A 26,644-nucleotide genomic window follows, 5' to 3' on the forward strand; every position below is an offset into this window, starting at 1 on the left:
CCGACTGGGAGTGGTAGCGACCAATAGTAGTGACAATGTAAGCTACTTCCCACAGGTCCAGATGTTTGTGACTCTCACCCATCAGTCTGCCTTCTCACATCAGGCTAGCAGTGTTGATGAGGAAAATAGTTACAATAATAATTTTGAAGTCATTTTTGTCTTACTGATCCCATATGGATTTATAGAAGACCTAGATTTTCCATCTTCTTCACAGTCTACAACAGATATTTAACATCTTCATAGGCCAGGTATTAAAGTCCTGCACTGAATAATGTTTCTGCCTAATTCTTACTTCATGACTTAGAGCTGTCTCTACAAACGTCTCCCTTTCTGAGCTGTTCAGCCCTCTAAGTATTCTGGCAGCAGATCAAGGTTGACACTTCGCTGGAAAAACAAGAACTGTGTAACTCCCAAAATGGGCAGTTCTCTGAGCACAGATGGATGAACAAAGTATAAAGAAAGTCAGTGTTGAACATTACAAACTTCCACAGACTGGCACATTCTTTAACTTCAGTGAAAACACGAGCTGATTCCTCTGCTGACAGAGAAACATTTTACCTACATCAGATTCAATGACTAGAGACAAGAGTGTCACTTTTCAGTGATGTTCAGCCTGTGTGTAGAGCAGCTCACACACTCTCTCAATGGCTTTTTAGCCACTACCTCTGACAGCATCACTCCCACTAAAGCATAAAGGTAAGTTATAAGCTTTTGTATGTTGTGGGCTGAGCTCTTTCAGTTCTGTAGCCATTAGTTCTGCCATTACGACTTCTAAAAAAAATTTACAATGTAATTGTGGATAATGCTGATCACAACAAATCCTTACAAAATGAAATCCTACTTCTATTTACCTCCCTAATGAGTGAATTTCTCATTATTCTTGTGCTGTCAATTTGCTCCTTAGAAGACTGTCTTTATTTATTTATTTAACAGTTTTCATGAGTGCTTAAGACAGCCTGATTCAATTGCCAGTCAGTTAAGTGATAATTACATGCTAGATGCTATAAATGGACACAAAGAATATATTTCCCTGAGAATCCAGAAGAAGAGGAAAAAGAATAAAAAAGAGCAGGCTTTGGAAACACTTGTGAGCCACTTGTCTATTCATACCAGCTGTTTGACACTAGCACTCTCCTTGAAATAATTTTTAGGCTGAAATCACACAGTGATGCTTCTTCTGAAATGTTAATGTTTTCATGTCTGAGGCGAGACTAGATTATTCTCCCCTGAAGTTTTTTAGCAAGCAGTTATGCTTGCCAGCACCACCAACATTTTGAACCCCTATCAATGACAGAGTAAAAGAACTGCTTTCTGTCTCATTTCTTTCAGGGAATAAATGCTCCTTATGACTCACACGGTCTTACTCCTCTTGAATGCAGCTGTCTTTTTCTCACCAGAGTTCAAGTAAATTTACAAGAGGGCTTTAGTGAGAGAAAACTGAAAAGCTGCTTATTCTCTAACCTCACTATGTTGTCCTTTTTCTGAGAAACACTCATTGTTCAATAATGATATTCCCTGCTGAACTCACAAATTATATCTGAGGGAGAGACAGGGAGGATGTTTCGAAGGTTAAATTGAATGAAAAGTTTTATCAGTGTGGTTTGTTAAGATTTATTAAGATTTTTTCTGAGAAAAAATGTGGATTGTTATCTCTGGAATATATGTAAGATGTTCCCCATGTGTTTGGAGCCTGAGAACCCCAGAAATCCGTTGTGGAGAGCCTGTAGCTTTCTGGTGGTCCATAAGTGTAATGAAAAAAGTCATTATAGACTTCTAATACGGGCTTGGGCAATTCTCACCAAGCAAGGGTTCTTATCATCTCTTTATTTGGCATCACATCTCTTGCCCTGTCTGACAAAGAAAGCTGAATTTAATTACAGCTGTGTGTCTATTTGTGGTTGGTGGGGTTGCTGTAGACCCTGAACGGGATGTCTGGAGAGGTGACCCTATGGATTATCAACAGAAGAGCAAGGACCCAATAACAGAAAAAGTAGAAAAGAACAAAACAGTGACTGTATGTGACTCCTTTACCAGGATTGGAAGGGGGGGAGATGGTGTGGTTTGTAAGCTCACATGAGCAGAACTGGCCAAGGTTGTGCTTTTCCTGCTTTGGCAACAGGCTGAATGCCTCGTTTTGCCAGTCAGTACCATTTGCTATAGTTAGAGGAGGAGTAAAGCAGCACCTCTGCTCCATTTTTCTCAGTAAACCTGTTTAATGATAGTTCAAAACTTATGCTGCATTTTTCTCATGACCAGCCCATTCCCTCAGAGCACCACAGGATAATCCACATATGTATCAGGCACTACGTGAGTATTGAAAGAAGGAAATAAAACTCATTTGCTTTAATGAACCTGTAGAAGACCAGCCTAGATCAGAAGAAGCAGCAAATAAAAATTTTTGTTGCACTCTTGGGAGGTAGAGAAACCTGGAAGAAAGTGACAGCAGATATTAAAATACAGTATGTAATGTTTTGTGAATAGGAAACCTGACATTTCATGTGGTTTAGCAGTAGATCTGGTACAGTGTTACATAGCTGATCTCGGAAAATTATTCAAATTAATGTGGCAAATTTGCTGCACTCATTTATGAATTTTTACTACTTTAATTGTTCTGTAACCTTGACTTATTGCAGCCATTTGGGATTGAGGCCAAACAGCTTATTTAAATATTTAATAATTGAAAACCTGCAAACTTGCAGTTCATTTACTGCTTTCCTCTGAAAATGGAACTTCAAAATATTTTCCTGTGTGAGGAAAAAAATCTTTATCTAAACAATTTGGAAGTTCATCTGTATTTTGCTAAATTTTTGAGTTTTACAAAATGATGTAGCAGATAGACTCTGAGGAAAAGGAAATAATTAGGTTAGAGTAAGTCTGTAAGATACCTCTCCAAAACACTTAATCTGTCCTTTTCTTGCTGGCCACAAATTGGTGTCAGATACTGTGGAAATCCTGCCAAAAGTCTTTAAATCTATAGGAGAAAAGTAAAACCAGGTAGGAGTCTTAATAATTATCTTAAGAATTTAGGAGTTATTAAGAATTTGCTTTAAGGAAGCAAACTTGCTTTTGAACCAAGGAAGATATTAAGAGGTATAAAAAATATCATAGAGTATACAGGGATATTTACAATGTCTTTCTACAAACCTGTGTCCCAAATAAGCAAGGAATATTTGGAGCCTTGTATGAGGTATCCACATTGAAGGCACAAGAAGAGTTTTACTAAATGGAAGGACTCAGAAGACAGTCATAAAAATTAGGCCTGGAAAAACTCGTAATAAAACCATAGTATTTCCCTTCCTTAACACTGTGAAAAAAATAGGATAGAAAATCATTAGTAATATATTGAAAGTAGATTGGGAAATTCTTGTATCATAGAACAAGAATTGATTTTACATGAGAAATGGAGGAAGGATATAAAAAAAATGGTAAATGCTGAGACAGGAATTTGATAGAAAACAATGAGGAAATGGGTGTTTGTAAGTTCTCCAGAGTGTTTGGAATTATAATCAATTGCCATGAATGTTGTGAGAGGATATTGTGCCTTTTTTTTAAATTGGAAGAGAAAAAGATAAATATCTGCATATACTTTTAGAGCCTCTCTGGTGTTGGTCACCGTAAAAAGATGCCTCAGTGAGTTAGAAAAACACACAGATTAATCTAGCAAGAAAAGAATGCTTTCAAAATTAAATGTAAATAATATGATATTTGGCTTTTAAGGTTTGAAATTTTAAACTCAATTTACAGACTCAAAAGTTCATTGATCAAAGGAAGACGAAGCCCAGTTTGGACAAAGCATAAAAACGAATAACCTAGGGAAGTGCCTAGTGCTTATTTGTTGATTTGCATTGTGTACCTACAGAGGGAAACTGAAAAAATAAATTCCTAAGACTTTCTACCTTTTGGTTACATGGATATATAAAATTTATATTAAGTCATTGGTGTAACCAAATCATGAATAATTGCTATGATCAAGCTAAGATTATAATTCTCAATACTCTACAGTGGCTGATACAGTCATGCTCAAATTTTCAGCTGACATTAACTTTAAAACAGCCCTGAGAGAGTGCAGTGTTTTATTTCTTCAGCAGAGGACAGGATTTAATTTCCCTTTTTATTTTCTCCAACAACCACTTCACTCACTGCTGCCTGATTCTCATCTGCTGTTAGTGTCTGAGGTAGCCTACAAGAGACAAGGACAGGCAAGACCTCCAGAGCAGTAAATTAATTAAAAATTCCTTTGTTTGTCCACTAGATGACTCTCTGATCTATTGGACGTCAGAAGGAACATTTGTAGACCCTGGGAATAAAAAATGGATGTCAGGGTGGGGTGGGGAAGGTGGGGAGGAGGGCTTGGTTTGGGTTATTTTTTCATTTGCTGTTGATATCAGTACTTCAGTATGCTTAAGGCAGCATTGGAACAATCTACCCAAGGGTCAAGACAAAAGTGAGGCTTATTTTTACAGCCAACTCTTTTTTTTTTTTTTTTGTTTGGTTGAGGTTTTTTCCCCTTCTAGAATCTTCTAGAACTTAAAGATAAGGAATCATACACCTGCACACAGAGAAGGAGAAAACAAGCAACCTTGGCAAGCAATAGGCAAAAGTGAGTCTCCAGTGAGAGACTCACCTATCACATGAAAAAATAGGTGTTGGTAGGAAACAATGTCTGATGGCCATTCCACTTATGTCATTTGGCCCTAAAAGCCCCATGAAGTTTCAATTCATTACTTCAGTAACTTTGGTCTCTTCATTAGAACTGATATTGTTCTTCCACCAATTCTACCAAGAAAAGCTTCAGGACTGTGTAGCATAAAAGTTACAGCTACTCTGCTCCTCACTTCTCTCCCTCCTGCCTCCTTCTCTCCTCCAGTAGAGAAATACTATGGTTCCTAATAAGAAGAACTTGAATGCAGGTGTGTGGAAGTGAAAGAATCAGCTCTAATGTGATGTTCCACAATGGAGCAATATCTTGATGCAAGTCATTCTGAATCATGAATTGTAAGGCTGACTGCAGAGCTGGCATCTGCAGCATTTTAGAGCCTGAGAAGCTGAGTGAGCTGACCGGGTGGATTATGCAGACCTCTGAAGAGAACTATTGGGTGAGGACTTACAATAAATCCCAAAATGTAGTCTGCTCTCATGTTTTCTGCTGAATCAAAGAGCAGATGGTATGGCTGCTTCAGAATCTTAAGCAGGCGCTGTGCTGTTCACTGCTGCATGTTAAACTGCATGGTAATAGGCAACTTAACAAATAATTTTTTTAAAAGTACTTCTACTTGTTTATGAAGAGTTCAGGAACTAACATTACTACAGCAGATGTTTGTCCATTTTTGTTTTTTGGATGTAAATGTAATGCAAATTCCTGTTGTGAGGCGCAAAAAAGTATAACATGCCCCAAAATCCAAATAGATTTTACTGTGCCATTGGTTGATGCTTATGTCTGATGGAATAAAAGATACATGAAGATCATGTGTGAATATTTACATAGTTCAGTTTTTGATACCATGACCAGAATGAACCAACCACCATTATTTTTCCAGATCAAGAAATAATTGTGTTTTCAGGAGAAGTTATGAAAAGGCAATTTGATCAGCCGAAGTTTAATGCAATATTTAAAAATATGAGAAAAGAGATTTATTTTGGTTACCCACTGAAATGTTCGAATCTTCAAATGTAAGCTGGAAATAAAGCTAATTATATTACAACTGAAAAAGTGTTTTCATAAAAGTAATGAGGATTTCTGAAGTATTTGAGTTTCTATATGCATTTTCAAATCTTACTCTGAAGTGTACTCATAATGAGTGAATGAATGAATGAATGACTAGTTAAATTTCATAAACCAATTGCTAACTACTAAATTTTTTCCAGGAATTGATATTATTACTTTTTGTTTCAAGATGGGATTATTTAAAGATATTTGTACATTTTTCCAGTAAATGAAAAAAAGTGAAGTTCAAGCCTGTGAATAAAGAGCTGGTGCAAATTTTATTACTGTAAATGATATTTCAGTTTCAATCTCTGATTATTTTTCTACCCTTCTTGAGGAATAACTGAAGTAGGGACTATGGAGTGGTGTTGGAATTTCTCAGGCAGCCATTTTCATTTGATAATTTTCAGTCAACTCTGAAATTCATGAAGGGAGCATTTAAGATTTCTGCATACCAGTTTTTAATCTGGGTATCCTTTATTCATCTTTCTTTTAAGATAGGAACTGTCACTACTTGATGGGATTTGATAAAGTGATTTATGGCATCTGATCTATCAGAGCATATACCATCACAAAAACCTTGAAGAAACTACAGTTGAGCAGTGAAGTAAGGATATAAAAATGCTTCCTGTCATTGTCTTGCATTGGTTAGCTATGAACTAAAATTCAATACAGAGAAATCAGGAGGTGAAGAAAAGAACTTGCAGAGAGGTAGCTAGAATTTTTTATTACTTAAATTCACCTTTGATACTTTGAACTGTGCAGCATTAGCACTTCAATATCTTCCTCATTTTAAGTAGTTTCATGTTCTGCGCCATGGCAACTACAGGCAGACTATAGCCATGAACAAATTGAGTCTAGAGAGAGCTTCAGAAGCAAGTCTGGCCCTCATTCAAAACCTTTTGAAACAGATGAAAGAGTGTCTATTGACTTTGATGGGCTTTGGCTTGAACTCTTCCAGCTTCTACAGGCAGGCTTGGGTTCTAATTCGGCTCCAGATGATGTCCATGTATTTCATTCAATTGCACCTTAATTATATGTATTGAACAGCACTGGGAAAAGGTCCAGGGATGTAGGATGTTTGCCTCCAAGGATGATGTTATAATGGAATGCAAGAAAAAAATCCTTTTTTTAATGCTACTGAATTTTCTGTGATTCCCTGCACAGTGACACAATTTTGCATTTGGGATATCAACCATCACACTATACCAGGGGTGGGTGACTGTACAGGTGAGATAAGTTGGAATGCTGATGGACAAAAGAGCACAGGAAATACTGTCCACATCAGAATTATTTCTGTAACCATTCAGGCCTAGCTCAAAATTGCAGTTATCAAGTTCTAGCAAAAAACCATTTTTAATTGCATTTTCATCAGATTCAAAGCTGCATGACAGTGGGGAAAGACAGGAATTCAAGCATAACAAGCATTATATAGAATAAAATACATTTATTATATGTGATAATTATATATTATAAGGAATTGGCTATATTATAAGCGACTGTCAAACCAAGAACAAGGTACCTGAGAAATAACAGCTTTTCTGCTTTAGAAAATACAAAGATGTGACTGTTTCTGTGATTTTACAAAGTAAAACTGTCTTTGAAAGCTTGTGGCCTTTCTCTCCACTTCTGTGAGTGGAATGTGCTGATCTAGGAACATGACAAGGAGGACAAATGGTTTACCACCTGCTGCCTGAGCACTCACCCGCAGGTCACCAGTCTTGTCAAAGAGATTTGCATTGACAGGATGTGAAATGGCATTGCCATCAAAACATATAAGACTATCTTTCCTTTGAAGAAAAGCAACAGCTACTGTAACTTTGAAGTTTGAGGACAGCAAGGCAATTAGTTTAAAGTACTAGACACAAACGGGGAAATGAATCTGATGTTACATCTAATAGAAACTGGCAGTTTCAAACCCTGAAAGATGGACTTCATACAGCACTTTTCTATGACAAGTCCCCAGCTAGTGAGCTGATTTTTAACCATAAGAGTGGAATCACTTGAATAACCTTGTCCAATCCTCAAAAAATTTAGTCTTTTTTCTATACATCAATGGATTTCACAGAACATCTACTCTTTGTGCCACCATACCCTCATGAGCCACAGACAACTCCAATAATCCATGTGTCACAGGAATAAAGCAGAGGAGATTGTGGGAGTTGCATGAATTCTTTTAAATAGAACTTTACACATGATGTAAAAAAGTGAACTACACTAGATGCTACAGAAGAGCGAACTGCTTCCTCTGCTTGCAAATGACTAAACAAGAATCTGGTTAATGAATAAATCATTGAGCATATGAGCCAAATACAACAATTAATCACTTGAGGAATTAAGGGTATGAAACTTGGGTCTTCTGCCTGCCTTTAATTCTGTCTTAATTTCGCCTTTCTTCAGCTTACATTAGCTCAACATCAAGACCTCAGCTTTAGAATCTGAGATTTCTCAGAGCTCTGGTAAAATGTCATTCAATTTTTTGTCATTGTTTTGAGTAAAAGCTAATGCAAGGTATTAATCTTAAAGCAGACTAACTCAATCACAAGTGGTTACATTCATTTCTTACACTTCAGTCTCCTGAAAGCAATCTGCTGTCTCCTTGCTGTACTGGCTATCACTAACACTATCTAACCAAGTTTTGATGAAGACAAGTGAATATATATCTGACTGGACATCCTGTATCTATAGAAATACAGAGCATAATACAGTCTTTACTAGTAAGGTTACCTAGCTGATATTCTAGAAGACTGTGAGCTTCTTTTTCTCAGCACAAAGCATCCTTTCAAATGTAATCTGTATTATTTATCCATATCTTCTCTCTCTGCTTCCATGTATGCTACCTGAGGTTAAGGTAAAACCAATGCCAATAATCACCTGAGAGTTCTCAGCAAACACAGACTGTATGTTGGGCTTTTTTTTAACAGAATCTGCTGTAATTAGCATAAAACAGGAACTTATAAATATATGCTGATAATTTTTTTCTTAGATGTGCTTGAAGATTTCATTAACAATATTTAAAACTTGAAGTGTTCGGAAATCATCTCTCATATCATTACCTTATATACATTAGAACAGCTCTCACATTGTATCACCTCAGAAAAGTTATAATCTTGTAGAATGAGCCATCAGATTAACATTTTCTAAGAAATCAGTGCTGGGTTCTCGCAGTGAAAAACTACTCCTCTGGCAGGCCACCAGAATTTAAATTTGGCAGGCTGTAGTATAGTGTAAGGTTTACTTGTTCAATCAAGCATTCAATTAACTAACGTGTCAGTATGTTGGTCCTTTGTGAGACAAATAAATGGCAGCTAAAGTGCATTGAGCCATCTGAATGGATAGTTGTGTAATTAATATTTGCTTTTAATTTATTGTAAGATGTCCAGATGCTCTGGCAATCAGTTCCTGGGAAATCCTTAAAATAATTGACTGAGTTCTGTAAACTTACTAGAGGGCAACAGACTTTCCTATCTCTCTATGTGATTAGAATTGGGCAAATGATTCAGCAGACCTTTTAAAATTCTTGATTTTTTAAATTAATATGTTGTTTATAGCTCTGACATAATTTCTGTGTAATTTAATGTTTATTTAATAACAGGGTTTATCTATTATTTATAATTTATTTCAGACTGTCATTGTTTTGGGATCACACACCATTCTCCAACTCAGTAGACCAAGATTTGTTAGTTTGGCAGAGAAGAAAGCATGTAATTTCAGGACAATTTTTTTCTCAGTTGCTCTCATCTTTGCGAGTTACTCCAGAAGTTAATCTTAGTTGTGTAAACACTGAACAAGGAGAGAGAAAGGCATTTGCAGTGTGTGATTTTATTACATATGTGTTGATGTAGGATGAGCTGTCCTCTGAGCTTAGTCCAGATGAGTAACTTAGGCTCAATGTACAACTTCTATGAGAAAAACTGGAGGAGGAGGGGAGATCAGAGCCTTTCAGTGTGTTTTTATCACTACAATCTGTAGACTAAGATTATGGCTATGCTGAACTAAGAGTGTATGTAGCTAGGTTAAACATTCCCTGAACCCATTGGAGATCCAGGCATCTTCAGAGAATGACATAGCTGGGACATCCCGTTCCCATTAACTACTGGAAAATGTCTAAGTCAATATTGATAACTGAAATCAGGAGAATCAGATCTTTATGTGGCAACACTGAATTTCACCAAGGTCTGAGAGAACATGGGCTGCTTCTCAGCAACCAGATGAGAGCTAGGTTGATTGGCTGCATTGCAGGTTTTATATTTTCATCACCTGGTGACACTGACACCATGGGAATTCCAACGACATTTTTAAATATCATTCCATTGGTGATCATTTGTCCGTTTCATATGCTATTACAGGCCCTCATGAAAGGGCCATTATGTGTTCCACTGTGCCATTTCCAACACTATTCTTTATGTCTGGTAAGTCAGAATTGATTTTTATCTCCACTCTCTGTTGCATTTGCATCATGATGCGTTGCCCCCACTCAGACATTGGACAAAATGTCATTTGTAGAAGGATCATTCCCACAACTATCACCCCTGGCTTATTTTTCCTCTGACCAAAGTTGTATTGATTTTTCTACTGCTGTCTTCCTGGCTAGCAGTTAATGATCACACTCAATGTACAGATAATAGAGATGCCAGTATCCTTGTAGGGGTTAGCTGTGATCACACACAGCCATTCTTCTGCTAAAGTACAAAAAAAAACCAAAAAACAACCAGAGATTCCACAAGCATTGATCTACATAGACACATTTATTTATATGATAATGGAAACCTCATTCAGAAGGGGTAGAGTAGTTAATAAATCAGATTTAAAGAATACATTTTCAACCTTTACATCTTCATTCAATATATAGAGAGTTCATTTTTAAGATAAACTGCTTAGCAGTTACCTTGTTTTTTTACATGTAGTACACTGTGATAACTTGTATGTTTAAAACTCCTAATATATTGAATATTTGGTAGGATAGAATATTGAATTCAATGTTTTGTAAGATTTATTTTGCATAAATGAAAGCTTTTTAAAATATGTGAGTAGTATTTTCCAAGCTCCACATAATCTGTCTTCAGTTTCTAACTGGAGTCTGCTTTTTTTCAGGAGACAGAAGTTTGATAATATTTGGAAAACATAACCAGTCTGACAGGTCTTCAGTGAAATACTGAGAAGCTGAGGTACCACAAATGACTAATCATATTTGTAAAACAGAGCACTGTGAACAAAACTAATTAACAACTCTTTCGTGTTTTGAGCTATTCAGTTTGGAACTAGTTCATATATGGATTGGAATAGTTAAAGAACATGAATTGAGTCTTCCTGTCAATATAGCAACTCTTTTACACTTGAAAAGGCCTGTATTCCTTTACCTTAGCATTTTTTTTTGTTTCAGTAAAGTACACCTGATTTTTTTTTAAGTCTATGAAGGCTGCTAACCAAACAGTTCCCTAAATATCAGCAGGAATCTTATTTCTATCTCAAGGAAAAAAAGAAATATATGACAGTCCACATACGAACATGAAACAAATTATTTCTCTGACATTTTTTGTTCCTACATTATTTTCTTTCTCGTTATCTTGGACATTATTCTTAGGAAAGTCATTAAAAGTTCAAAGGTATGTATGAGATTAAGGCTTTCAGGAGAATGAAACTGAAGATCAGTTTTCAGAGCTGAGAACTCTTGGAGTATGCAAAAATTTGACATTTCTGTTGCTCTTGGGGTACCTTATCAGCAGACAATGAACTTTGGGTTCCTACAGATTAAAAAAAGTTACTAGCATGCTGTGAAGTGGAAAAGCAAAAGATTATCCTCTTTATTCAGTGTACGTATGCAAGCTTCTAGCATGGCAAAATTTAAAGGGTATCATTCCTATAATTGGTGCTTCTAACCCAGAGAAGTTTTATCTGCATATTTTTATCTGTACACAAAGCACAAGCATTAAAGAACAGCCCAAGATTTCTGCTGAATATGACTTTTCTTTTCAGAACCTTTTTTTTTTCTACCAGTCTTTTTTTTCACTATTTCTTCAGCTTGAGAGATAAAGTAGGAAATTCTTCTACACTCCTTAGCTAGAGCTAACGGGATCCAGGCAGTATTTACTGCCAGGAAGAATCTGCATATTAACTAACCCTTTGTGTAGGGGTCTAGCACCTGACACTCTTTTATATTGCCATAATTAAAATGAGTCGACTGATCAATTAAAGTGAACTTTTCACTATTAATGACCTTTGATTACCCCTAACTGAAGAATCAATGGTATGAAGTCGGGACAGGCTGGAAATACTAATCCAGAAAGCCTGGAGGGTAGGCTGACACATCAAGTAATGACGTCTGAGTCCAAAGCTAAAGTATTTAGTTCTGGCATATTAACAGTTGTATCATATAGTCTCTGATAAACACAAATAGGTCCTTGCATTCATCTAAGGTACTTCTGTCAGTGATGGCATACCTTAACATGCAATCTAAATTTCTTTAAAGAAGCTGCTGCTGATGTTCTGTCCAATGTTTAAATTACCAGCAATGTTATGGTGGTCCATTATCTCTTACACTGGATTGAGCTTTAATAGCAATACATTTACTTATTTATTTCAATAAAATGTTTTTTATTAAAGGGCTTCAGCACGATAGATGAGTAAATTTTCATACTTCCCACAGCCTCTGGAAATGACAGAAGTCTCTGGGCAAGGATTCAGTCCCAATAGTCAGTGATTTCTAGCCATGGGCTTGTACATGGCAAAGGGCCTCATATCACCCTCAGGTGGTTTGATGAGGACAAAGAATTTTGGATAGGTAAAATTCTATCATCCTCTATCGATTAACTAACGTTTCTAAAAGAAGTCAGTATAAGCCTAACCAAGGTTCAAATAACTCTGGTGAAAAATCACTAATGAATTCAATGGAGAGTGTCCAATCTGTAGTAAGTGCTTTTCAAAGTCACACCTTTTAGCCTTTGAAATAAACTTACCAATTCAAAGAAAGATGAGAAAAATCAAGAAATATCAATGCCGCCACTTCTTTACTTTAGAACAACTACACAACAACGGCTGAGTATGTCTGAACAACACTAATAATTTCAGTGATATGACTCCAAAATATTGAACTGAGTGGAAGCACATTCATATTGTGAAAAAACCCCTTGTGGCACTATCCATTTAAAGATGCCAAAGAGAAAGATAGATGGATTCTTCATTGGATCATTCTTTTATTTATAAATACACAAGTCAGTAGCAGCATAGTTTGTTCTAAAAGCGTACTTCATTATTGCCAAGTGTAGTGTTTCTTGATAGTTTTCCTCCAGTAAGTAGCAATATGTCAAACCCCACATATTTAACTCACTTCTCTTGATGTCAGAAGACCATGGCATACCCTAAAGAACAAATATTTGAACAGTGCTAAAATCCTGTCAGCAAAGTCTTGGGTACCCATCTGTTACATAGATAATATACATACTGAAATGACTGACATTTGTTACCAATACTAACAAAATAATCAAGACTTGTTGAGTGTGTGTATGCATAACACACAGTATGCAAATCTGTATGTATATACAAGTACATCTATTAGTTATATGTCAATATGCATATAAATTCCTGCCTAAATATTTACAATCAATTAGTATATTTTTCAATCTTAGTTTTTATATTGCTTTCAGCTGACTGAAAGGGCATATGGAAACAATAGGAACATATGGAAGAAAAGATCTGTTTTAAGACCAGATTGTGGTATGTTTACTCATATTGAATAACATACAAGGAATATTCCTTCTGTAGCATAAAATACTCTGCTGTGAAGAAGTGTCACAATACAGAAGCTGGTATTTATTCACACTGTTAGGTATTTATTAATCTGCAGTAGTGATGGTGTCACATCAGAACTAAACCTGGAGTTGGATTGTTTAACTTATTTCCAAATTCTACTCCATGATAGTTTTCTTGAATCAGGGTTACTCTTTTATTTACATGAACTGGGAACAAGCTCTTACCTCTGCTGTATAGAGATTAACAAGAAGGCTTATTGAGGTTTCCCATTTATAAACATTATGCTGCTTAGTTTATCAGCTTAAAAATGGGATTCTTCTAAATGGATTGCCAGTGCCACACTGTATCCAAATAGCATTTAAACTGTGAAAAATTGTTTGCTTCTTAAGGCTGATGAGACACCGCATATTTTACTCACCCTATTTTGCCCAGGCAGTGGCACGGATCTCCAAAGTGTGAATGGTTTTATGTGTGAGGGGTGCACAGCCACTCACCCTCTTGCACCTTGGAAAAGAGAAAGAATGGGATTTCAAGCTTAGCTCTGAGTATCTTCCTAGAACAGCCTGAAGTTTAACTGCAAATTCTTCCACCCTTTCCTGCTGTAGCCACACTGGTTCCAAATTCCACCTGAGTTCCTGTTAAAATAGCTGAAGATATTGGCTCTACAGCAATAAACTCCAGTTGTTTTATTTGTGCCCAACACATCTGCCCACACAGACACATGAGAGAAGTCCAAGGGATGTTTGAAAAGCATTAACCCACTTTACCTAGGAAAATGCCAATTTGCATAGATGATTACTATATGTACAAGTAAGAAAATGTAATTAAGGCCCTTATGGTAGACATCACACACATGAGCCTTCCATAAAATTCCATAGGAGGTTGTTGCTGAGGTCTTGATCCTGGCTATGTCCTACTCCTTGATTTTAGTCAAAAGTTAATGCCACATGAAGAGGAGAGATCTTTTATTTTAAAAATCCTGATCCAGCAAACAGTTTTACATACATGCATCATCTGTAGAATCAGAAATGCCCCAAGGTTCCATAATTAAAATATGGAAAAACCCCCAAACAACTATATTCTTAATCTGAATGGACTCAGCTAATGAAAATTCTATCATTCCTCTGGACATATTAACTTATATACATTTGTGCTTGATGCAAAATACTTAAAACTAAAAAATTAAAGTGCATATTACTAGCTGCTCAATTATAAGTCCTTTAACAAAAAAAAATAGCTTATTTCTCAAAGGCAAATATGAATAAAGTAACTGTTAACTTCAATGAAGTTTCCATATAAAAAATAGAACTTTACTGGGGATTTGGATTATTTAGACTGATAATAGTATTTATCAAAAGAGAGAATGTAGAATGCCACAACCACTTTGAAAAAATACAGCACTGGCAGTTTATATCTGTATAGATTATATCTATATAATCTGGAAAAAATCTGCAGATATGCCCAGTAACAGAAGATTCTTGGTTCATTCCCTTTTTCAGCCTAACATCTACACTACTCTCTTTTTGATTTACTAGCAGTTCAGTAAAGTATCTGCTCCCAGTCAGTATGCATTAATTTTCTTGACAATAAACTTGTAAAAAATTCTGACACCTCAAACTAATATTGAGTCAGAAGATCCATGAACGTAGGGCAGCTTCACATATTAAATTTGAACTCATAGGACAGAAAAGTTAAATATTTCATAATAATAAGGCAAGCAAATAAATTCCATGCTTGCCATGGAAACACTGACACTTAAACTAACAGCAGCACTTGATCACACTCTAGTCATGTAAAGCTATTTTTTAGACCTTAATTCTGCAGTGAAAATCCCTCAGCATTGCAGTCCAATCATACCTCCTTACGTATTTCTGGCTTACTTCTTTGGCACTGGGACTTCTATCTTTCTCCTGGGTTATAAAGCAGGAAGCAGAGTGTTTTCACACCATAAGCAGCAACATATAGAATGTTTTAGCTACATCCAAGAATAATTATGGCCAGGATACTGTCCATACACTACTCTAGTAGAAATCTTTCACAGAAAATAACTGAATCTTGAGATTAGCAGTAGCTTCCCCAGACCACTGTGTCCTGTGCAGCTGCAGACAGAGGGTGGGGAGCTTGGCAGGCTGAGGCCCCTGGTCCCACACGATGCTCTGTGTGAGGCAGCATTGCCTCAACTCCAGCAAACACGGATGGAATTACAGACGTTCAACACATCGCATAAGCAAGTCTATAAACTCCACCAGTTTTGCACATCACTTACCTGAAGTAATGAAAAGAAATTAAAGACACTTACTCAAAATGAGGAAAGAGAACTAAGAATGTGCACATTCTAGCACAGACCAAGGGCCACTTCTTCACACCCCGAAGGCCATGTCTTGTTGCACCCTGCTTTTAACCTGAAATCCACTATACGGATCAACAGCATAGGTCACAAAAAGCATGCTATGAGGGTTTTGGTTTAGGTTGGGTCTGTTGTTTTCTTTTTTTTTCCCTCTCTATTTTTTACAACCATAACACTTGAAAGGAGAAAAAGAATCCCAAGAAAATGAAAACAAAGTCCTCTGGTGGTATGAGGATGGAGACAAAATCTGACAGTAGCAAAACCTATTTTGCTACCCATCCTTAGAGTCCTCTTCCAGTATGTACAACCAACAAGCAGTAAACATTCTGGTCATGACAGGAAAACATTTCACAAAGGCTCTCTACCTTTCTAGAGGAATGAATTGAATTTTTTAATAAAATGTTAAGTCTCAAAGCAATTCAAAAGATTGCATTTCAAGAAGAGAATCATATCTAACCAAAAGAAATTCTATAGAACTGTTACTCAAATAGCTAACAGAAAGCTTGAAATGTGACACAGAGGAAAGACTGCAAAACATCTTGACATTGCTGTCATATTACAAGTCAGTACTTCAAGAGCAATGAATAAGATGTAAATATTTACCCTAGGTAGCTAGACCAAAGAATGTAAACAGATTCCAGAGATAAAATACAATTTTTCAATATCTTTAGTGCTGGAGATGGAAATGTTAACTCTGCCAGGCTCACTGATCCTGAATGATGAATACAATCAATTACATTTTTTACCTGTCAGTCATTCGCATCATTGCCTTTTTGCAGCTGACTGCTCCCTGTCTTCCAATTCTTGTTTCAAGGCACTGAACAACTTTTTATATTCACTTTTCATTCAGTCTTTTTAACAGATTCCCTACTGCCATCTCAGGTTAACACTGCTTGACAAGGAAACTTGTCTGTTTTCTTCCCATATTTTTCAGTGTTGCCTGTGTCCATGGTCTCCCATCTCAGAAAGGTGGCTCTTCTGGTCTCTGAAGTGTCATCTTAAATCTCACTCTTCCTCAAGCTCCACAAATTTTAACCACCTCCTAACAATCTGATGCAAAGTTCACTGGTCAGCAAGAGCCATTAACTTCAATGGGCTATGAATCAGGACCAGATCGCTGCCAGTAGCTCTGGACTGAAGTCTAGCTAAAGAAAAACAACAACCAAAAAAACTGTATTGGTACCCTTGTCGCTAATTATAGACTGCTACTTGAACACAGTCATGACAATACTATATCCTTGGTCAATAGCAGCTCTTGCTATTTCCAGTATATTTTCTCCAGTCCTTATGCAAAGGACTAAGGCCTGACATTGTTGTACCTTTATTTGTACAAATTCAGAGTGATGCCAAAGGTCTCTCACAGAGCTTGAATAAATAAGCATACACTCACTCCTATGATTTCTTTTATATACTACAAAACACCATTCTACATCTAGCTGGGTAAAACAAGGAAAATCATCACATTTATAACCAGGTTACTAAATAATTGCAAAAAACCCACCATTAAAATGGGGTTTAGAATGAAAGAGTATTCAGAAAGCACAGTGAAAAGTTTAAATTTAGTGTGCTTTTAATTCTCACTAGTGAGGACATAAAAGTCTCATCTTCCAAGGAACCTCTGTCTAATCGCATTCATCTAACAGCAATTTGAAGAAAAAGCATTCCAGAAATCAAAAATAACACTATAAATCTGTGTTATTCTTGTTCATTCATAAACATTCTGGTACTTATTCCCTCTTCATTTAATTCTCCCTGCCTCTTGCAACCTCAGGTCTCCAATGCATATTTTTATAAGGGAAAAATGAAATTAATTGCTTTTGCCCACCTTTCCTTCTTCTATCAGTTTTTAATGTTTTGCAAGTGCCTTGTAAACCCAATGCCTTTCTGCAATCCCACAGTGCTCCCACCAAGTGGTACAGGGAAATCAGTTCTAACAGAGGATTTAGGCAATCTAATGTACAACAATAAGATACACAAACGCTAGGTAGAAGATTCTGTTCATGTTATGGGAGACAGCCACTACTCCCTACATAAAGTTAGAATAGTATACCTTTATTAAAAAATATGATGTGGTTTGAGGCTTTTTCAATAGTATTTGAGAGTAATTACAATTCACATTTTTACCTCATATTGTACTAAGCAAGGTACTTTAGGGGAAATGATAAAAGTAAAACTGCCTATTACCACATAATTTTGCCACATGTGTTAGCAAGGACAAAGCCAATTCAATGACCTTCACCAAAGAGGTGCAGTTTTGGGGGTACAAGTATTTGTTTGCTTAAAGATATTTATGCTAACACATTTATTATAATGAAGTACACTCCACCCTCACATCTTCAGCTATAGTAGGCAAATGCTTTGTAGAAATGAAATTACTGTTGCAACAAGGTTGCTTATGACATTGTTTAATACAAAAAAAAAAAGAGTTGGGACACAGTACATTGATAGGGGGTGGAGTGTATCATAAATATATACAAAAAAGGGCTATTACTTCTGTCATCTGACATTGATGTGGAAAGAGAGAACAAAACCAAATGCATTTTCTTTTCAGCACTGATACACGCAAAGACAAAATTACAAGTTATATGCAGCTCAGGATAATAAAAAAAATGCCCCAGTATACTTATTTAGATTTTTTTAAAATATATTTAATTCTCTGATCTTTCACTTCAAAACTTAGAATTAAGCAATGAGTGAACAGGATCTGAAATACAGACAAGGCATTGCTCACATCACATTAAAAGGCATCTTTTAAATGCTGCTGTGGCTTCCTAAACTTACACTGAACAGAATTTTTAGTTGCTGGGAATTTGAAATGCAAGATGAACTTGGCCACATTACATCTATTTCTTGAAGTGGAATTGTAAATACACAATTTTGCTGTTCCAATGAGGCAACATGCAGAATTCAAAATTGTTTTTTGCAGGATTCCATTGACCTGTATATGAACAGATATCGAAGCAGTGGTACAAAACCCACAGCTCAAGCATGAAATCCTAGTGTCTGGATCTCTGAGCATACTGTTCTCCAAAATACACCACTTGCTTTTAACCACTGAATTTAGTTTTAGGAAAACAGCTGCTCACCAACTTTTTTTTATTATTATTATTAAAAAAAGAAAAAAAAGGCAGGGAGGGTGGGAGGAAAGAAGAGGTGGAAAGAGCTCATGCATTATGATGATATTTAGCAGAGAGCTGCAAACAGAAAGCAAAGGGAAATATTTTAAATGTGATAGATTTCAAGCAGAAATGTCAAAGTATTTTCTCCTAGTAAACAGCTTGCCAAAGTTGGTTGGGACAAAATTTGGATTGCAGCTACAGGCTGAAGCAGCAGTGTGGAGAAACAAAACAAACAGGCATTTACCCTCCACCCCAGTACCCCCTCTCTCTCCCAGTTAGAAAAGTATGACTGATGCTTTTGGTTGGCCACAAGGCAAATATTAGCTAAAATCTTATTTAGCTACATCCACATCCACAGTCCCAGGTGCTTAAAACTTATCATGGATTAAAGCCATGAAATAAAAATTTAAAAAGAAATTTCAATTTGAAATTTTATTGGCATGTTGCTAAAATGGTCAACATCGATTGACAGGAGAGACTTTGTCCACATACTCTGAGAACAGCCTTCCTGCACCTCCCCCCTCTCTTTTCTTCCTCTCTCTCGCTCTTTCAGCATTAATGCTATTAAAAGCCAAACAAAATACTGGCTATGGGTGTAAAGAATGCTGGTTTTTTTTGGAATGTTGCCATGGATCCTGCTTCCAGTCGCGTCCCACGGAAGGAGGGTGCAGCCTCCTGACTCTACGGCAGGCTGGTCTCCCCGGGCAGGGCAGAAGGAAGATAGCCACGTTCTCCTGCTCCTCCCTATTCTTTCCCATCCACTATAGCCAGGTCCTTGATCACCCTCAGTTTGCCACTGGCATCGATCCTGCGCTTCTCGCGTATTAGATCCTCCAGGCTGTGGAACCTCACCGTATGCACCTTGTTCTCTGCCAAGTGGATTTTGAGATAGTACTGCTGCTGGTGCTGGGTGCCAGCAGCCGCCTGCAGCTCCCCCCCGGCTTTGAACTCCCGTTTCCCGAAGCGGCACCAGGCGGCGAAGCTCTCGGAGTTAGTCCAGCAGATCTCGTCGCTTTTTAAGCCCAGGTGCCCGCAGGCGTTCTGCACCACCAGCTCGGCCACCAGCGGGCGGAAGCGGTACCAGCTATTCACCACCCGGCCCACGTTGCCCGCGGCCGCCTCGTACAAGCTGTCCTGGCGGATCTGCCCCTGGTGCAGGTGGATGATCTGCCCGCCGCCCACGTACACGGCCCAGTGCGGCGGCGGGTGCTCCGACGGCCCCAGGTAGAGCAGCTCCAGCAGGTCCCCCGGCTTGCAGAGGGCTGGCAGGGCTGACACCGAGTAGACGCTCAGGTCCCCAGCCTGGGGGCCGCTGCTGACCTTGGAGAAGATGCATTCCTGGCCGCGGAAAGCGGAGAACTGAGTCTCGTTCAGCACCAGCTGGTGGTGGAGGTGGTGGGTGGGCGTCTCCTGCCCGGGGCTGCCGGAGCCCTTCACGCCGTACTTGTCTGGCTGGCCTCGCTCGTCCAGGTCCTCCTCCTCATCCGAAAAGAAGTAAGCCACCCCGACGCGCAGCTCGTCCTTCTCGATCCCCGAGGGGTCCCCGGTCGGCAGCTCGCTGTAATTCAGGTGGGTGATGCGATCCAGTTGATTTCCCATCAATGACAGGGCGAGGCGAGGGCAGAAATCGCCGGATCTAAAGGAGGGTGGGGTGGGCAGACACAGAGAACAAGAGATGGGAAGGAGAGTGCACGCAGAAGAAAGAAAGAACGAAAGAAAAAAAAAAAAAAATCAAGGCACATACAAAAGATTTCACCGATTCCGCCCTAAGACCCCATCCCTCCCCGACTCCTTCCCGCCCCTTCCTACAAAGGAGAAACTCCCAGTGCGGACCCTTCCCCCTATTCCCGGGGTGCGGGGCAGGGCAGAGCCCCGACTCCGGAGCGGCGGCTCCGAGTGCCGGGAGAGGCTCCCCGCCGCCCCGGCGCGGGGGGACGGAGTTGTACCGGGAGTCTCCGCTCTGCGAGGGGAGAGGGCTCCGGGGGCTCGGGGAGGCTCCGGCCGGAGGGTCCCGAGCTCTCTCTCCAGCGGCGCGCAGCCGGACCGCGCTGGGCGCGGGGAGGTGGCAGGAGGAGCGCACGGCGCCGGAGCTGCCAGCCCTGCCCGCCCGCTGCCGGCAGCCCGGCCGGGAACCCGCAAAGCACAGGCAAAGAGCAGGCGATCGGCACCCCCTGCCCGAGGGGTCCCTCCCGTCCCCTTCCGTACCCGTGGTCGCCCAGCGCCAGAACCCCCCCAAACTCCTTTAAAGTCGTCCTGTCCCCATGGGCGCCGCAGAGGAAGCGCCACCCGTGCTCGCCGTCGCCACCCGGCTCCTCCGCCCGCGCCGCTCTGGGCTGCCCGGCCCCTCCGGCGAGGATAAGTAGCGGCGGCGCCGCTCCCGAGCCCGCCCCGGCCGCGCTCATTGGCCGCGCCCGGCGGCGGCGGGGCTGGGCCGCGGCTCTGCCCGCCCGGGCCCCGCTGCCGCCGACACGCCGGGCCCGCACCCCGGGCTGCCCCCGCCGAGGCCCGGGCTGTCCCCACCGAGCCCCGGGCTACCTCCGCCGAGCGCCGAATTCCGGGCTGCTCCCGCCGAACCCCGACTCCCGGGCTGCCCCCACCGAGCCCCGGGCTGCCGCCGCCGAGCCCCGACTCCCGGGCTGCCCCCACCGAGCCCCGGGCTGCCCCCACCGAGCCCCGGGCTGCCGCCGCCGAGCCCCGACTCCCGGGCTGCCCCCACCGAGCCCCGGGCTGCCGCCGCCGAGCCCTGACTCCCGGGCTGCTCTGGCCGAACCCGGGGTTGCGGCAGGCGGTGCGTCCCGGGGAAAGCAGGTTGAAGATCGTGCCCACCCCATTAAGCCGCTGCATTGGACAGAAGTAAAAAAGAAAGAAATAAAAATAAATTAAAAAAAAAAAGGAAAAAAAAAAGAGTATTTTCTACCAAACCAACCCGCCCAGGAGGGACGCAGGTGGCCAAGAGTTGCTCTGTCCCTCGAGGCTGCAAGTGCGTGCCCCTCACCTCACTTCAGCAACCCCAAGCTGCACCTCTGAGGTCTGAGCTGATATCCTGGGCTTCCTTTTGCTGAGGAGAGAAGTACTTGTAGAGGGCTGTTCCTCTCGCCTGTTACACCTCCAATTTTAGGACGGCATGAAGTGCCTTAAGGAGGTGCCTCTCTCTTGCCGTTGCCTCGATGTGAATTTGGAATGCTTGGTGTTTGGCAGTAGGTGAGATGACTCTGTCCACATCTGGACAAAGTAGCAGTTGAGGATTGTCGTCAGATGTGACTAGAAGACATGCTATGGCTTGTCTTAAGTAAAAAGATGAGCCTGTCTGACAGTAGCAGTCCACTTCCTCCGAAAATGTGTAAAATCTAAAAATCTGTCATCTGTAGTAGCTACTAACAATATACACTTTTGCACCTAATTTTGCACATTATAGAAATAGAACTCAGAAATTATTTGTTCATTTGACCGCTCTTCCCCCCATGAAGCTGTGTCAATGATGGGATTGTAATCTGTCCTTCTGTGTTCTTAGTCTTGCTACATAACCCTGTGAACTTTTGAGAAGTGAGAATTCAAATATTTAAGACACTTCATGAAAAAGAAATCTAATGGCATTCTTTGGTTCAGATGTGAATCATAGTGAAGTACCATTTTTAGCTGGAAGTAAATCTACTCATTTCTTTGCAGTGAAAATAGTTTTGTCATCTAGCCATAAGTATTTTTGCTTTCAGTGTTTATGGATAATATCTCTCTTTGCTGCTGTCCTTTTCCCAGTCAGTCCTCAGGTTTAGTTAACTGAGAATAATAATGCCATCGCTTTATTCTCATCATAGAGAGACATTCATCCTTTAAAACAGTGAATTTCAGTTTTCCGAGGTTCACGCTGTATACCTGTGTTCGTATGGATCAAATGCTGAATTTTTTAGATAAATGTGTTTGAATGATTCTTTTCTTTTTCCATTCAAATATTGATATAGCTGTCTTTCTAGAATGGCATCTTTTTGTTGTCATTATTTTTTTCTAGCATATACAAAGGCATCCCATCATAAATGGAGGAGAAAAAAAAAGATGTGTTTAGTGAAATTCAAAGACTGACGTCAGTTATTTTTTCACTGTGGCAGTTATACTAATCTATTGATGATTACAGACTTCCCATGTCTCATAAACTCAGGGGTTGTGGCCTGAGACTCACAGGAATTAAGCTGACTTGCAGCAGTTAGGATGCAGCATTCATGGTCTGCAGAATCAGAAAGAATATTTGAAGAAAAAAAAAATTAAAAATTAAGATTGTTTTCTAATACATGCTTTTTAAAGTTTCAGAGGACTAATCATAACAGATGGATGTTATCTCTAGAATTGTGTAAATACATTTCTAATGATTGTCAGAAATTGTATGTTCTTTTACAGAATGACCTTCACCAACTGCAACATTTTAAATTAAATTATGAGGACACTCTAATAGGTTTGGAGCTAAGGCTGTAAAACAGTGTTTAAATATTTTGATTTTTTTAAAATAACTGTTGATGTGTTTCATTTTTAAAGCTAGTCCAAGTTGAAAGCCATTTTCTGTAGACCTTGATCGACAGTTTCTGTTTTCTAAACACTTTACATTTTTCCCGTTTAAAGTCTGCATCTTTTTAGGTTGCACTCGCACAGTTCACACTTCCCACGTTTGCCAATCATCAAGGCTATGTGGAGTAATTTTTAGATAGTTCTAAACAAACAAAACATTATTTCATCCTTTCCATGCAAAACAGTGGAGAACAGACTGCTTCAGCAAACTGCAGGTGCAGAAGGATGGAGTCTGAGTATAGGAAAAGCTCTGCCCTTCAAAATAGGAGGAGTATCTCCTGCCAAATTTTAACCTTTTTTTTTTGGCAATCCCCTGTGCTTTTGCAAGTCTGCTCAATGAGAGTATTCTGTCTCTTGTTGAAGCACTTGCAATCCCTTACAATTGACCTCTCTTCATGACCTCTATTCAACACACTTCCAGCACCCATTTCTTTGTTTCATTTCTGTTCTCTTCTCTGTACACTGTCTCATCAGTGCTTTGTGCTCTACCACTACCCCTCAGAAAGAAATTTTCCCTCAGTTTGTCTTCAGTCACAGTTTTATGATAGTGTCAAGAAGTTCACTTAAAAAAAGAAAACACATACAAAAAACTCCCATCAACCAACAAACCCCAAACTTTTATGTAGCTGTGATTAAAGGACACTGCTGGAGATGCCTCTTTTGTCTGACCTAATTTGATTAATGAATTTATTACCTGCTTTAGATGTTTAACTTCTGAGTGCTTCCTTAGCAAAGCAGTGACTGCAAGCTTGGCTGCTCTTAGATGGTGGCACTGGCAGTGCAGCACCACTCTGTTCACACTCCCAGCCTCAGCCTCATAAACTGGGGTCATAATCTCTCCTTGCACCAGGACATGGGAATTTACAATCCTAGAAACAAACCCAATAACATCATCATCTCTGGCTTTGTCCTGGTCTACTCTGAGAGAGTGAATTTATATTTTTCCATTGCTATTTTTTCTTTTTGTGTCTTTTTCCATACTTGGCATTTTGTAACTGTTGCATTTATATTTAATTTAATACAGCGAAAACCCTTGAAATATGTGGCAAAATAGATAATCAGTAGCTTATTTTTTAAACCTTATTTTTTAAATGTTCTTTTCATCCTGCCTTGCACTGAGCTTTGGAGCCTTGGACCCCTGTTGCTAAAAGTGGAGCTGCAACCACCGTTGATTTTAATGAGTAGAGAACATTTGTGCAGAAAAATTTAGGAACACATGTTTCAAAAAACAACCAGAGATAAAAAAATTGATGATAAGGGTCGAAACTTTCCTATCTGTTCTGAACTTTAGATTGTAGAAATCTGTCCATTACAATCCTGTTAACATAGAATCTCAGAGGCCCAGAAGCTCTCATCTATTTCAGGAACTCTACACTTGGTAGAAAATAAATACAGTTTCTACATCCAACTAGTCTGAGAGAGTTGTGAGGTTTTGGGTGGGCTGAGGGAGCTGGGCCAGTTCAGCCTTGGGGTTACTGAGGGAGACCTCATCAGTGTCTATCAGTATCTGAAGGGAGGATGTCAAGGGGATGGAGCAGCCTCTGCTTGGTGGTGCCAGGCAACAGGACAAGAGGCAAGGGCAGAAGCTGATGCACAGGAAGCTCCACCTGAACATGAGGGAGAAATTCTCTACTGTGCAGGTGGGCAGACACTGGAACCGATTTCCCAGAAAGGCTGTGGAGTCTCCCTCACTGGAGATATCCAAGAACTGTCTGCACACAAGCCTGTGCTATGTGCTCTGGGATAATCCTGCTTGAGCAGTGGGGTTGGACCAGATGACCTGCTGTGGTCCTTTCCAGATTTTGGCCCTTCAACCTTGGACAGCTTTTGCTATTTTTATGCGGTGATGGTGAAATATAAAATGTGAAAACTCAAGAAGATAACTGTGGTCACAGTTGTTCTTTTGTCTCTTTTCTGCTCTTCTACTGGCTTCTGGTGACTTCATGATTCTTGCATTCACAGGGTCACTTGTAAGTAGAATTGTCCAGGACGTGTTTTTCAGCCCTGACGTACAGTATAACCACATAATTAATTGTCTGTTTGAATGTTCTAAATTCAAAAATCAAATAACTGCATCCAAACTACCTCTTAGGAATTATTCGTAATTCATTTTAATCCCTAAAATATATGGAAAAATAGTATATGACTTGTGCCAAAGCTTTTCAAAAGGCCGTGCTACCAATTAATTTTATGAATAATACTAATTTTATGAATAGTACTTCACTGATCCTTGGGCTGGGCCTGTGTAGTCAACTGCTTGGACTCTACCCAGCTCCTTTCAATCAAAGAACACTTTTAAGGACTCCAGACTTAATTTCTGATCAAGTGATACAACCAAAAAGATATTGCAGTAGGAAGGATTTTGAGGAGGAATGGGAAGAAATACCTTAATTTAAAAGTGTTCATCTTTGGAAAGCTGTTATGTAGACAGAATCCCAAATGGAGAAGCCACTTTTAAGTCCTCGTAGAGCAGCAGATGAGGGTGTTGGGCAGGGGCAGGGTTTGGGGAGCTGGAGTTGCACCAGGTGCAGCCTCCCAGTGCCCTGGCAAGAGGGGAGGAGCAGGAGGGCTGGGCTGGGGCCAGAGGAGGCCAAGCTGAGGGAGGTCATGGCAGTGACGCTGCAAGGCCATCCCAACTCAGCCGCCTGGTCCAAGTGTGGGCCAGAGCTCTGGTGCAGCTCCCAAGTTAGGGCCTGAAGCCCCCTCCTAGCTCCTCAAAACTCTTTCTCATTAACTTTGCTTTTCTTCTGGACATCTTATCCAAGGTTCATCTTGTCAGACCTGATCTTGAACAGAAAATAGCAGACCCCGAGGTAGTGATGGAAGAGTTTGTAGATCTTGCAGTCAGATCCCTGACAGTAGCATCATATTCATTCTTTGGAGTATGAAAGAAAAATAGCTGACGGACTAGATTTTCATTTAGATGTCTGTGTCTGTACACTAAATGGAAACTGAACTGAATTCATAGGCTTTTTTTTCAGGGGGGGTGATGTTATAGCTTAAATTACTATTATAAGCAAAGAAGCCTTCCTCTTGATTTCAACAATATCCTTTATAAACTTTGGAAGAATTGGGTGTTGATGACCATGATGAAGTTAGATCAATTAACAGTGAATTTTATTTCTTGATCTATTTCCCGGATTGTCTTCCTCAAAGTTATTTTGAGTGTTTCAG

The 26,644-nt window shown here is 39.7% G+C and overlaps 1 protein-coding gene across 1 annotated transcript; it reads right to left on the reverse strand.

Annotated features, from left to right (window-relative positions):
* Window positions 1–19,324: 19,324 nt before the first annotated feature.
* LRATD1 (LRAT domain containing 1) lies at window positions 19,325–21,236 on the reverse strand. Its single transcript, XM_054279643.1, has 2 exons — window positions 21,125–21,236; window positions 19,325–20,555 (listed from the first exon to the last, which is right to left on the reverse strand). Exon 2 carries the CDS (start codon window positions 20,516–20,518, stop codon window positions 19,664–19,666), a length of 855 nt encoding a protein of 284 aa, XP_054135618.1. The 5' UTR covers window positions 20,519–20,555; window positions 21,125–21,236; the 3' UTR covers window positions 19,325–19,663.
* Between the last annotated feature and the right edge of the window lie 5,408 nt (window positions 21,237–26,644).

Source organism: Melozone crissalis, unplaced genomic scaffold, assembly GCF_028551555.1.
Source record: "Melozone crissalis strain CALT ecotype California unplaced genomic scaffold, PUWL_Pcris_2 ptg000027l_1, whole genome shotgun sequence".
Taxonomy (NCBI): Eukaryota; Metazoa; Chordata; class Aves; order Passeriformes; family Passerellidae; genus Melozone; species Melozone crissalis.

Excerpts from the sequence above, each read along its gene's own strand:
- LRATD1 (XM_054279643.1), bottom strand. The coding sequence starts at position 20,518 with ATGGGAAATCAACTGGATCGCATCACCCACCTGAATTACAGCGAGCTG.